The sequence below is a fragment of the Mandrillus leucophaeus genome, unplaced genomic scaffold (assembly GCF_000951045.1).
Source record: "Mandrillus leucophaeus isolate KB7577 unplaced genomic scaffold, Mleu.le_1.0 Scaffold479, whole genome shotgun sequence".
Taxonomy (NCBI): Eukaryota; Metazoa; Chordata; class Mammalia; order Primates; family Cercopithecidae; genus Mandrillus; species Mandrillus leucophaeus.
Genome location: NW_012105131.1, coordinates 136,733 through 148,751, shown reverse-complemented (window position 1 = coordinate 148,751; position 12,019 = coordinate 136,733). Strand labels below are relative to the sequence as shown.

Below are 12,019 nucleotides of genomic sequence, written 5' to 3'. Positions count from 1 at the left end.
AATAGCCAGGTGTGGTGGTGGGTGCCTGTAGTCCCAGCTACTTGGGAGGCTGAGGCAGGAGAATGGCATGAACCAGGGAGGCGGAGCTTGCAGTGAGCTGAGATCCGGCCACTGCACTCCAGCCTGGGCGACAGAGCAAGAATCCACCTCAAAAAAAAAAAAAAAAATTGGTGGGGTATTAGTACCAGCTACTCAGGAGGCTGGGGAGGTTGAGGCTGCAGTGAGCTATGACTGTGCCACTGCACTCCTGTCTGGGTGACAGAGGGAGACCCTGTCTCTGAAATACCGGTCCTCTCTACCACCTACTCTTGGCTAGGAAGCAGTTGAGGCAGGAGAGTTACTCTAGGCCCCCACCTGAACAGCACCTGCCCACCTTACTAAAATTGAGTCGTGGTCCACGGCCCTCCATTACTAGACAATGCTCCTACCTCAAGGTAGGCAAGGTCTGCCTTGGCCAGGCCCTTCCCAAGCCAGCCAGGGCTTTGCCAAACATGCACCCATGCCCCGCACCTTGCCCACTCAGCTCTTGTCTACTAAGTCAATTTTAACACTACCCAACGGCAAAAGTACAGGAGCACCTCCCCAGAATCAGGATCTGCTTGTCAGGAAGCAGCAGCCCTCCTAGCCATGAGGGGCACCTAACATCTCGTTTACAAGCAGTTGTTAAAAGAAAGCCACATGTTGTGTAAATGCTTGATTTCTTCCATCTTGGGAAAAAAAAATGATGCTCCTTTACCTAACCAATAACAGCCAGACTTTCAAGGTTTCTGCCTGGTTGGAAAAAGGACATTTTTAGCAAGTGAGGGGAAAAAACTGGCATCCTATTTCTAATCATCACCAGCTTTTAAAATAACTTCACTCATCCCAGAATTAAAATTACAGTAGACTCTTCCATTTCAGTGGGGCTTCCCAAATTTAAAATTGTTACATTCCATGAGCAGCTAAAAAGAACTCAAAAATAAAGGCAAGCATTAAATATTACGTAAGGTTTTCTTTTATTTAAAAGATCATTCACAAAATACCATATCCATAGATTTACTTTCTGTCATATAGCTGAATGTGTTAAGTGTTTGGAATTCCATTCTTACATTTAAAAGTCAACTGGATTGCCCAGAGGTTTAGATGCATTTGTTTTGTTCTTTATCTTATCCACACTGAAGATGTAAGTAGGTCATCTGAAAGCATCGGGGTTGATTGCAACCACATAATGCATGTCTTTCTGAAGTTGAGTATTGGTGTTACACAAATGGTTCTTATCTTGGAAGCAGAGAAGCTGACAGGTGGAAGGAAGGAGAGAGTGAGTTCTGTGGATTGCTGAGGCCTTTTAACAAAGACACAGTAGGAAAAGCCAAGGATGACAGCTGGTGACCAACTACTAAGCACACTCCTCTGGGCGCTCCAGGCCACCCTGGCCCGGCCATCACCTGGCGAGGGCCTCTTTCCCAGGCTCCTGCTGCCCGCCGCCCCCAAACTGCTCCCCATAGGACAGACTGGGACTTGGGTACTGAAGGATTTTTCATTTGTTCACACACAGACGTTCAAGCTCAAAAGCCTAACCCCTAGCACTCCCAAGTAAGTGCTGAACTCTGCACATGGGAACAATCCAGTGTGTCCCCAAGATGTGGCCACAGACCTAGACAGCTGCAGTCCTCTACGGCTATCTGAAGGTTCCTGACAGCTCTGCATAGTACAATTTAATTTAATCAAAGGAAATGAGTAAAGTGCCAGATTCTAGACCCATTTTGGCTCTGAACTGAAGGGGAGGTGGGAAGCACAGTATCTCATTATGTTGCCTATACTAGGAACAGATCAACACAAACACACAGGCAACAGGGATGGGGGGAAACGCCGCGTCAGCGCTGCAGTCAGCCCAGCGCAGCGCCAGCACCACCCCCTCCACCCCCAAAGCGCCTTGGCCCAGCAGAAAAGAACCCAGCTGGCCGTTCGCTGCACCCTGCCAGAGAGGGGAGCCTTGACCACGCCCGGTGAAAGGAGTGAACTAGCTGGACCACCGCCTCAAAACAGCAGTAACAAACACGTGTGAATGCATGCAAGCATTCACTGTATCTTCTCCGTGGACTCCATACCGCTCTTCTATGGCCCCCACTTTCAGTCTGTTTCTCGTGTGAGCCCATCTGCTTGGACAGTTCACTGGGGAGGGGGCCATGGAGCCAGGACTCCCTCCAAATAGGAATGGAAAGGACCTTGCAGATACTTTTATCCTAGTTGTGAAAACAAGGTGCCTCCGATTCTCTTTATTCATCACAGCCAGATACCAACAAGGTCCCTGCCGTTCCCTGTCAGTGACTCTGGTTTTTGTTGGAAGCCCCAGCAATACAGAACTCAACATGCAGGTGAGAAGAGAAGCACTGAGGAAATGAAAGGAAACGCCTGGAGTTGGGCCACTGTCTAAAGTAAAACGAGAAAGCAAAGGAGAAAAATGACGCAGCACCGCAGCCCAAACGCCCCCCGCTGACGGCGGCCACCTCCGCTCCTCCAAGGAACCCCATGTGCTGCTGGGAAAACAAGGAGCAGGAGGAAAAGGACAGAAGGAAAATGGGGAAGCAGCGGAAGAAAGAAAAAAACGCACAAACAGGCACTAGATAGATACAGCAAAGCCCAGAATGTACTAAAAACCACTTGTTAACAGCTGACATGCACTCACAAGCTGTGTTTCCGCTGTGAGGAGGCCAATGGCAGGTGCGGGAGTGGCGGCTGCAGGACGGCTGCCCAGGGACTCACCAGGCTGTGGTCCTGCTCTAACCGCCCACGCCCCATTCCCTCCCAGCCGCAGGCTCATTCTTGCTCCTTTTGAACGACTTCCTCTCTAGGTCTGGCACCCCCGAAGATAGCAGAGTTGGGATTGGCTACTTGATTGAGGGGAGTCGCGACTGTTCGAGGTTTAAGCTGGAGTCGTGGTCTCTGTGCTCTTTCCTCTGGAGGAGAAAAAGCAGAGTTCGTCAGAGTGTGGATCCCATTCCACATCCAGCAAAACGATCACGCTGATGTTGCTGTCAGCAACCCAGCCCACTTTCTAAAATTCACCTGGCCTGCTACCCCATCAGCAGACGCTCTAATGACCAAAGTGAACTTGCTATTCTAGAGAACGCGGGGATCTATTATGCCGACAACTCTGTGAACGTGGAGTGTGTGCCACAGGAATGCCAAGTCCCCATGGGGTGTGAACCTGATGATCCCATCAGGACAAGATGCCCTCCACTGACACACGAGCCCGTACCTTCTGTGGGTTCTCTGAAATCCATGTTGGATCCGCGGAGGGGAGGGCCATCTCTGAAGCGGCTGCCCATGGGGGGGCCTGTTCGCCGGTCACCTGGGCGACTACCTCCCCTGCCCCCTAAGAAGTCATCCCTGAAGCCTGAGGAAGAAACAGGACATTGAAATACTTTTCAAACTATCGTCTCCAAGCTGCTTATAGAATAACGTTCTGGGAATTGTTTGAGTTTAATTTTAAATTCTTTAGTTTGTCCAGTATCTGAAGTATCTCCAAAATACAGTGTGTTAAAAATGGGTCCAAATGCCAATGTGGAGTACTGGCAGTGCTAACAGACTTCCCAAAGCAAAAGGAATCAGGATCTTAGGAGAGCAAACAAATGAGCTGTTTACATGCTCAGCCTGCAGGAAAAGTAGAAAAATATTAATACCACGAAACTGTATTTTAATATGGCTTAAAGCAAAACAAGAAAGCCTCAAAGCAGGTTGAATCCTATTTTCTAATAGAAATCCATACAGTTATTTTATAAGATAAACCTGAAATTTAGAAGTATTTACGAGTTAGAACACAAAAAACACAAGAAAAAGCTATATGAAGACAAAATAAAAATACAAAGTCCCCATTTTCCTGTTTTGGCTGCATTTCAGGTGTGGGCCATTCTACAAGCAAAGCACCCGTGTGGTAAACAAAGCAGTTATCCCCAAAATTGGCCATGTCCTACAGAGGGGCATGAGCAGAGAGCACAGGGCCTCACCCCCACCAGCGCCTCCTCGGGGGCAAAGCGTTCTTTCCCCATTCATTTGTGTGCCTGCTAAGTGGGCTCTTGGCAGAAGTAAACTGCATCTCATTTAGAAATGCTGGAATTCTCACTGGTGTGTAGGAGCAAAGAGTATTTTCTCAATGGTCTTAAGGGGCCTTTAGGCTTGTACTTAAGTGAAATCTAAACTTTTAACTGTATAACTACTGAGGTTAAAATTTAGTAAAAAGAGCGGTTCACGACTGTAATCTCAGCACTGTGGGAGGCCGAGTGGGAGGATCACTTGAGTTCAGGAGTTCAGGACCAGACTCAGCAACACAGGGAGACTCAGTCCTTACAAAAACACAAAAATTAGCTAGACATGGTGGTGCATGCCTGGGGTTCCAGCTACTCAGGAGGCTGAGGCAGGAGAATCACTCGAACCCAGAAGGTGGAGGGCGCAATGAGTCGAGATCGCGCCATTACACTCCAGCCTGGGTGATGAAGTGAGACTCTGTTTCAAGGGGGAGAAAAAAAAAAAAAAACTGGCAAAAAGAAGTTAAACTGTAATTAAACAAATGAGCTTGCTGCTGTTGGTTGCACACTCAGGGGTGGCCGCTGCTACTCTGCAAGTGTGGTGCCAAGGCTCCAAGCTTTCAGGGAGCTCCTCTTTGAGAAGAACGCTCAGAGCCCACAGTATGCACTATACAGTCATCCTCATTATCCACAGATTCCATATTTGCAAACCCACCCAGTTGCTAAAATTCATGTTTAATCCCAAGCTGGATACCAGCGGCATTTCTGCAGTCAGTCCTGGACCTGCAGAGATGCGACAATCCCAGCTAAGGCAGAAAAAGACAACGCTCTGCTTGTTTCAGTTCTTAACCGTCAAGTCTTTTCATGATGAGTGTTGGGTTTTTTCCGGTGACATCGCTGTCTAAAGTGGCCCCAGGTGCAGTGTGAAGTGCCGTCTGCTGTTCCTAAGTGCAGGCTGGCTGTGAGGGGCCTTACAGACAAAACCGGCATGGGACAAGCTTTCTAACAGGCTGAAATGATGGCATCACAGACTATTTACTATAGCTGGCCCTGAGTTCAATGTTAACACTACTAAATAAATCAACACTAACATTAAATGAGGCATCTTTAAAATGAAGGTCACATAGGCCGGGCGCGGTGGCTCATGTCTGTAATCCCAGCACTTTGGGAGGCCAAGGTGGGCAGATCACCTGAGGTCGGGAGTTTGAGACCAGCCTGACCAACATGGAGAGACCCCGTTTCTATTTAAAATATAAAAATTAGCTGGGCTTGGTGGTGGGTGCCTGTAGTCCCAACTACTTGGGAGGCTGAGGCAGGAGAATCGCTTGAACCCGGGAGGCGGAGCTTGCAGTGAACCGAAATCACGCCACTGCACTCCAGCCTGGGCAACAGTGAGCCTCGGTCTCAAAAAAAAAAAAAAAAGTCATATAAAGCAATGTTAGGTATGATCAGCTGACGAAAATGTGATCCGAGGCGCACAGGAGCAGTGCCACAGTGCCTCATTCAGTGTTCTAGCAACTCCACAGAACCACCTCCAAGGACGAGCGCCGACTGCATCACCCCCCCAGTGGGGCCGATTTCTATTCTTTAAAGGTGGCAAGGGTTTTGGAAACCAATCGGGGATCTCACACCCAGTTCAGAGACTGAGTTAAATAACATCAATTTTGACAAACCAAGTAATGAAAACAAGTCTAAACAGATGTGGACCAATAGGTGCACTGCTTTAGGGGAAATACACTGGGAGGCATACAGTCGAGTCCTTTACAGTCTTTTACCCACCACATGACACAGTTCAGTGAACAAGCCTAGTCAGTATTCCAACATTTAACTTCACGCTTCCCCCAAACTAAACTGTGAAGTGTACCCTTCCACGTGAGTACAAAGTTTACATCCTTTACTATGAGATTAAATGATTTCCACCATCAATGTCCAGCATGAAACAAATCAGCTCACACCACGCTGGTGAAGCAGATGAACACAACTGCTACTTGTGTGTCCAGGTGCGTGATGGTGCACAAGAGCCCAGCAGAGACAAATATCGGTGTGCATTAACACCAAGTGAAAGTCTCATTTCAAAATCGCCTAGGAACTAAGCAGTGGGAAATTAAGCAGGAAAGCAGAGGTCTGCCACGAACAAGGATCTCTCATCACATCTGTTGGTGGGTTTCTAGGAAGCAAAATATTCCTGAGAATCTTCGGAGTTTTCTTTGCAAAGCTTAGTTTAACACTGGCTATTTCTGATGGTGAAATGTTTTTGCTTTCTTTGTACTTTTCTGTTGCTCTATTTTGTTTTTCACAATGAGCACGTTTCACTAAAAAAAACAGCACCATCCTATTAAAAAGTAAAAAATATCTACTCTCACAAATAACGTATAAAGTATCAAATTAGCCATGACTCCATCGAGTGAGCCCACATCAGGTTTGAGATGTCACCAAAACACTGCAGTTCCCACTGGAACTGGTGGCAGCAAGGCCATGGCCGTGTTCGCTGTGTCTCTGCTTGAGCGCCAGTGGCCAGGCTAAGCCAAGGGTAGAAAGACGTTAGTATGTGGACAACGTCTATAGTACCTGGAATACCAAACTGGCAGGGAAAGGCCGTGCCTGGAGCTGCTGGCTGGCTCTGAGAAGACAGCTGCTGCACGTTTCAGTCAGAGACCAGCTTATACATAAAATTACAGACTGACTCCACCATACTGCACTTTTATGAATAAGCTCATTTCTGACTGGCTACAGACTTTTAAGAACTATATTATTCAACAGATAGTCACCTGTTTAGCCAAAGCTGAGTTTTTAAAAATCTCAGACTCACAAGACAGCGTGCACCAGTCCCTCCCATACTTACCCATTACTTTACACCAGTTTTGTTTTGATTGGGGGACGGTGCTGACATTCTATACAGCACAGTATGAGAGCACATCCCAAGTTTGTGGTAAAGAAAACAAATTTATTTCTCTTTTCCTACCTTTCTGTGTTATGACTGAAGTTTTTATCATATATATATATATTTTAAAAATTTATCCTTTTGTAATTAAACAACAGAAAGTAGAGATGAAAAAAATGCTGAAAATCACCCTGCAGAGCAGACGCCTGGCGCGCGGACTGACGCTTTATGCTATGACACCAGCTGGTCTGCCCGCGTTGCCTGAGAGAGAGAACGGCGACATGGATCATGTCCACCATGAAGGGACTGGACCTCCCCACAATCTTCCAAGAAAAAAATAGGCCATCAGGACGACCTTTTACCATGTAAGAGCCCAAACCTCTATCCTATGTTTTCTAGAAGGAACAGTACTTCTCTTGGTGCCATACACAAAACCACAGAGGAGTTTCCCTGGGCTAGAGTCTGAGAAAGACTGCTGAGTGAGATCGAGGACCCAGGAGCTGCAGCCTAACAAAGGTGACCACACAACGTGCGTGGGGCTCACCTGCCCACAGTGTGGAGCCTTCAAGTCCTGCCCCCACAGGCTCTCACAGAGGCTTACTTGCATGCCTAGGCACCTTGCAGGAGAGTTGTTTGTTAAAGCAACTAAATAAGTAGTCCGGCCAGGCGAACTACTCACAAGAAACAGAGAGCAGCAGCAAGGCCCCTAGGAAAAATTAAGTGGTGATGCTTTAAATACTGATACCAGAATTGAAGTCATCCCGGGAATCCCATCCACCTCTAGATTCTCGAGAGCTACCCATTCCTGAGGATACACAAAAAAGATAAAGTTGAGGTCGTGTCATTACCTTGCTGCGCAAACATGGAAAAATTCATTTGGAAGACATTCAACTCATGTGGTGGAAGGTTCAGTGAAATCGTTTTAAGAGTTTTTGCTTCCAACAGAAAAAAACCAAACCAAAACAAAACAAAAACCAGGCTTGCAGAAGCATCAGCCGTTCTTTCTAGGATTTTACGCAAACTTTTAAAAGCTCACAAGAACCTATCATATCGATTATATGATTATAATGAGATAATCGAGTTCTACTAGGAACGAGTTGGAACTGGTAGGCATACTGTAAGTCTTTATGTTCAGCTTAGAAGAACCAATCACCTCTGTCATCTGGTCCTCCTTTTCTGAATCCAAAGCCACCTTTGTCTTGTTTTCTGCCTTCTGCAATGTCCACACGAAGTGACCGATCGCCCAACAGCTAATGATAAGGGGAAAATAGTGTAAGTATTGGCAAAGAAGAGAATCTCAACTGTTCTGACAGAGAAAACCTGAGGATACTTACTGCACCATCGTATGTCAAGGCTTCCTTAAGGGAATCCACTTCATCGAATTCTACATAGCAGAATCCTGGAAAAGAAAAAACCCCGATTTCCTCAAGTAATTCTGGGTTATAGATGTGGGAAGATCTATTCATACTATTTCTCCACATCACAACTACCAATCTGTTGTCTAGATGCTGGCAGACTAGGAGAGCCTGAAGAAGCACACTTTACTATCAGCAGATAGAACCTGACTGGCATTCCTCCCTCTCAATTCTATTCTATCAGTCAGAAAATGCTAACTGAACATGCACTGAAATAACAGCTGCATTTCTAGAAAGCTTTCTTCTTTAATATTTTAACCATAATATTCAAACCTTTCTCAGGCCATTTGCAGAGCTCTTCTGACTCCTGAATGACTATTTAATCTAAGTGAGGATGAGGTTTCATAGATTTCAAATTTGGTACCCAAAATGCTTTGAAGAAAGAGGCTTAAAGTGCCGATTTAACTTACTACTCAGGTAGTTGATATCAAATTTGCTTCACAAGGCTGAAAACACATCCTTGGTAACCAGGGCATTCTTCTCTGAATATTAATTAAAAGACAGACGGCCTAGGTCCAAGTACATGTTACTGACAACCTGTGTCCCTGATGCCAGGGGTCTGACATTGCCCCTTCCTTGCTGTCTGCAGTCTCAATCCAGTTCATTACTCCCCAGATGCTGGCACTGCACGTTGCATGCCCTCTCCCCCAGCATCCTTGCCCTGTATAATAACTTATTAATCACAATTCACTTTTTTTTTTTTTTTTTTTAACGTAAGAAAGTGGCAGTCTTTTTATTGCAAATATGCACACACTCTCCGGCGAGGTTCTCTGGTCCTCAGGTGTGGGGGGCCAGGGAAGTCGCGCCGGGGCTCTCAGGTGATGTTCTCCGGTCCACGAATGCGGGGGCCGAAGAAGTCACGCTGCCGCCAGCGGGCTTTTATGCCTGGGAGCTGGAAGGGGAGGAGTTTGGGGCGTGTGTGTAGGAGTGGCTTCTTGAATTTCGGTGTCCCTGGCTTGACGGCACTCTGCGCATGCTCAGTTGATTTGGTTCTTTCCCGGGCGCGGGAAAATCTGTGATGAAGAACCCGGAAACAACAGGGACTGCTCCATCTTGTTCACCTTCCTCCATCTTGTCCCTTCCCCCTCACCCAAACAGTCCAACCTCTTATTGATTATAAGAATTTAGGGCGCCATGGTCTGTCTGGCTGCTTCCCGCTGTTAGGGGGCGTAGTCAGGGTCTGAGGTTGGCAGTTGGGTGTAGGGATGCAGGAGCATTTGGTTGAAGGTGACTCGGGTGATCTCCTGGACCCTACCATTGATGTGCCTCTATGGAGAGTTTGGTTAGTTGTTGCTTGATGAGTCCAGGTAACGTTGAGAGAATCTGCAACCGCTACCTGTAGAGTTACCCTAGGCTCAGCGAGGGTGACAGGGGTCTCCGAGTGTGGGCACCGTCAGTCGTCGTCCAGGTCACACTTCACCTTTGAAGCCCACTAGACTGCAAGTGCTTTGAAGGCCTGAGTCCAAACTTTCCCTGTTTACCAACTATGTGTGAACCACATACTGCCTTGGAGGCCAGGCACAGTGGCTCATGCCTGTAATTCCAGCACTTTGGGAGGCCGAGGCGAGCAGATCACCTGAGGTCGGGAGTTCGAGACCCGCCTGACGAACATGGAGAAACCCCGTCTGTATTAAAAATAAAAAATTAGCCGGGCGTGGTGGCACATGCCTATAATCCCAGCTACTAGGGAGGCGGAGGCAGGAGAATCTCTTGAACCTGGGAGGCGGAGGTTGCGGTGAGCCGAGATCGCACCATTGCACTCCAGCCTGGGCAACAAGAGCGAAACTCCATCTCAAAAAAAAAAAAATACTGCCTTGGCTGGAGGGATGTCCCCCAGCTTTCCTCCCTAAGTGGATTCAGTATTGAGAATAAAGGAGAAAACTATCCCCAACTTCACAGAGGCAACAGACGCCCTATCATGGACCTCATCTTCTAGAGCTGCTCAAGTGAAGATGGTCCTCTATGAGCCAAACTCCAAAGACTGCAGCGACTGAACCAGCCCAAAGGCTAGGCTCACCCACACACTCCTACCCAAAGTTTAATTCCTAATGCTTGCTAGCAAGCAAACTGGTGGAGCTTACTTTCACAAATGTAACTAACATGTTTGCTTTCACTGTTTGATTACACACTATATGTGGCTTCAGATTCTCAAGTCAAAAAGATTAAGAATGCCACCGACACACAAAACCACCCAGGTCAGCAAGGCCTTCTCGACTGCTGGCACAGCTCCCGGCCATAAGTTACCTCATACTTGTCACAGATGTGCTTTTGGGTGGATTATGCGGGCCAAACATCCTGGGATCTAGCATTGTGCACTTACAAAGCAGGCACACTTCCTTCAGGAAGCCCTGCAGGCAGGAGACTGCTGCTCAGATCCCTTCTTCCTGCTCTTTGCTCCCACACCCTACAGACACACAACCCTATAGACACCACATCTGAAATCTCAGCCAGTCCTCCCAAGCACACTCCAAATTTACAAATGCACACTGACAGCACTGGCTCCTTTTCTTCTGGGTTTTATGACAACTGGATGACAGGATAACTACCAAGAAAAATCTACGAGTCATTCCAGGAGAAATGTGCCTAAGAGTCCTCAGCGCTATTCCTCTCTCTCCTGGGGAACTCCTTTACTGGCAGACAGGACTGCTGTACAGGTCAGGCTCACAAACCTGGGCATACGCCATGTATTTCTACGAACTACACTGTGTACAAAACATTTTCCCCTAAGTAAACTGAAGAGCTATGAGTTGAAGAGTTATGTTTCTTTCAACTACGTAGACCAGGCAAATGCTTAAAATACTTTTCTGATTGGAGCCTCTGGCTCACAAATCTATTTTTATTTAGAACCCCTTCCCATCCTCCCCTACCCCTTACAGTAATATGCAATAAGAACCCTCCAAACTCACCTTTAAATTTATCTGTGTCTTTGTCTCTGACTAGCCGTATACTCCTTATGCTGAGATCCTTAAAGATAGCATCTATGTCGCCCTGAACCGTATTAAAAGGTAGATTTCCTACGTAGGCTGTGTAGGGGGGCTCTGTGGGCAACTCCTTCTGGCTACGGGAACCATGGCCACCAGCACTGCCGCGGGACCTATGAGGGGAGACAAACAGGATTCAAGTGTGCCCAGAGTGGAACAAGCAAAACAAGTAAAGTGGTCTTCTGCTGAGCTACGCCATCAACGCAACACCCCAAGTGAGGCACTCTGCTCGAATGCACCTTAAGACTGTTATAGCTGGGTGTGAGGGCTACGCTTGTAATCCCAGCAGTTTGGGAGGCTGAGGCAGGCAGATCCCAAGGTCAGGAGATCAAGACCATCCTAGCTAACATGGTGAAACCCCATCTCTACTAAAATATAAAAATTAGCTGGGCATGGTGGTGCACGCCTGTAGTCCCAGCTACTTGGGAGGTGGAAGCAAGAGAATCGCTTGAACCGGGGGTATAGCAGTTGCAGTGAGCTGAGATCATGCCACTGCACTCCAGCCTGGCAACATAGTGAGACTCCGCCTCAAATAAAAAAAAAAAGAAAAAAGACTATGTTATAGAGAATGGCCAGAGAAAGAAAAAAAAAGGAAAAGAAAAATTTTTTGAGATAGACTGTCACTCTGTTGCCCAGGCTGCAGTTATCTCGGCTCACTGCAACCTCTGCTTCCCGGGTTCAAGAGATTCTCCTGTCTCAGCCTCCTGAATAGCTGAGATTACAGGCATGCGCCACCAC

At 47.2% G+C, this 12,019-nt stretch overlaps 1 protein-coding gene across 1 annotated transcript in view; it reads right to left on the bottom strand.

The window, feature by feature from the left end:
• Positions 1 to 971: 971 nt before the first annotated feature.
• The window catches only part of EIF4H (eukaryotic translation initiation factor 4H), a 14,663-nt gene continuing 3,615 nt past the window's right edge, over positions 972 to 12,019 (bottom strand). Inside the window, exons 2-7 of the mRNA XM_011995222.1 lie at positions 11,207 to 11,394; positions 8,220 to 8,284; positions 8,039 to 8,135; positions 7,631 to 7,690; positions 3,239 to 3,376; positions 972 to 2,936 (exon numbers count right to left, since the gene is read on the bottom strand). Of these exons, the coding sequence (XP_011850612.1) occupies positions 2,797 to 2,936; positions 3,239 to 3,376; positions 7,631 to 7,690; positions 8,039 to 8,135; positions 8,220 to 8,284; positions 11,207 to 11,394 (688 nt within the window). The 3' untranslated portion in view covers positions 972 to 2,796. The remainder of the gene's footprint in view (positions 2,937 to 3,238; positions 3,377 to 7,630; positions 7,691 to 8,038; positions 8,136 to 8,219; positions 8,285 to 11,206; positions 11,395 to 12,019) is intronic.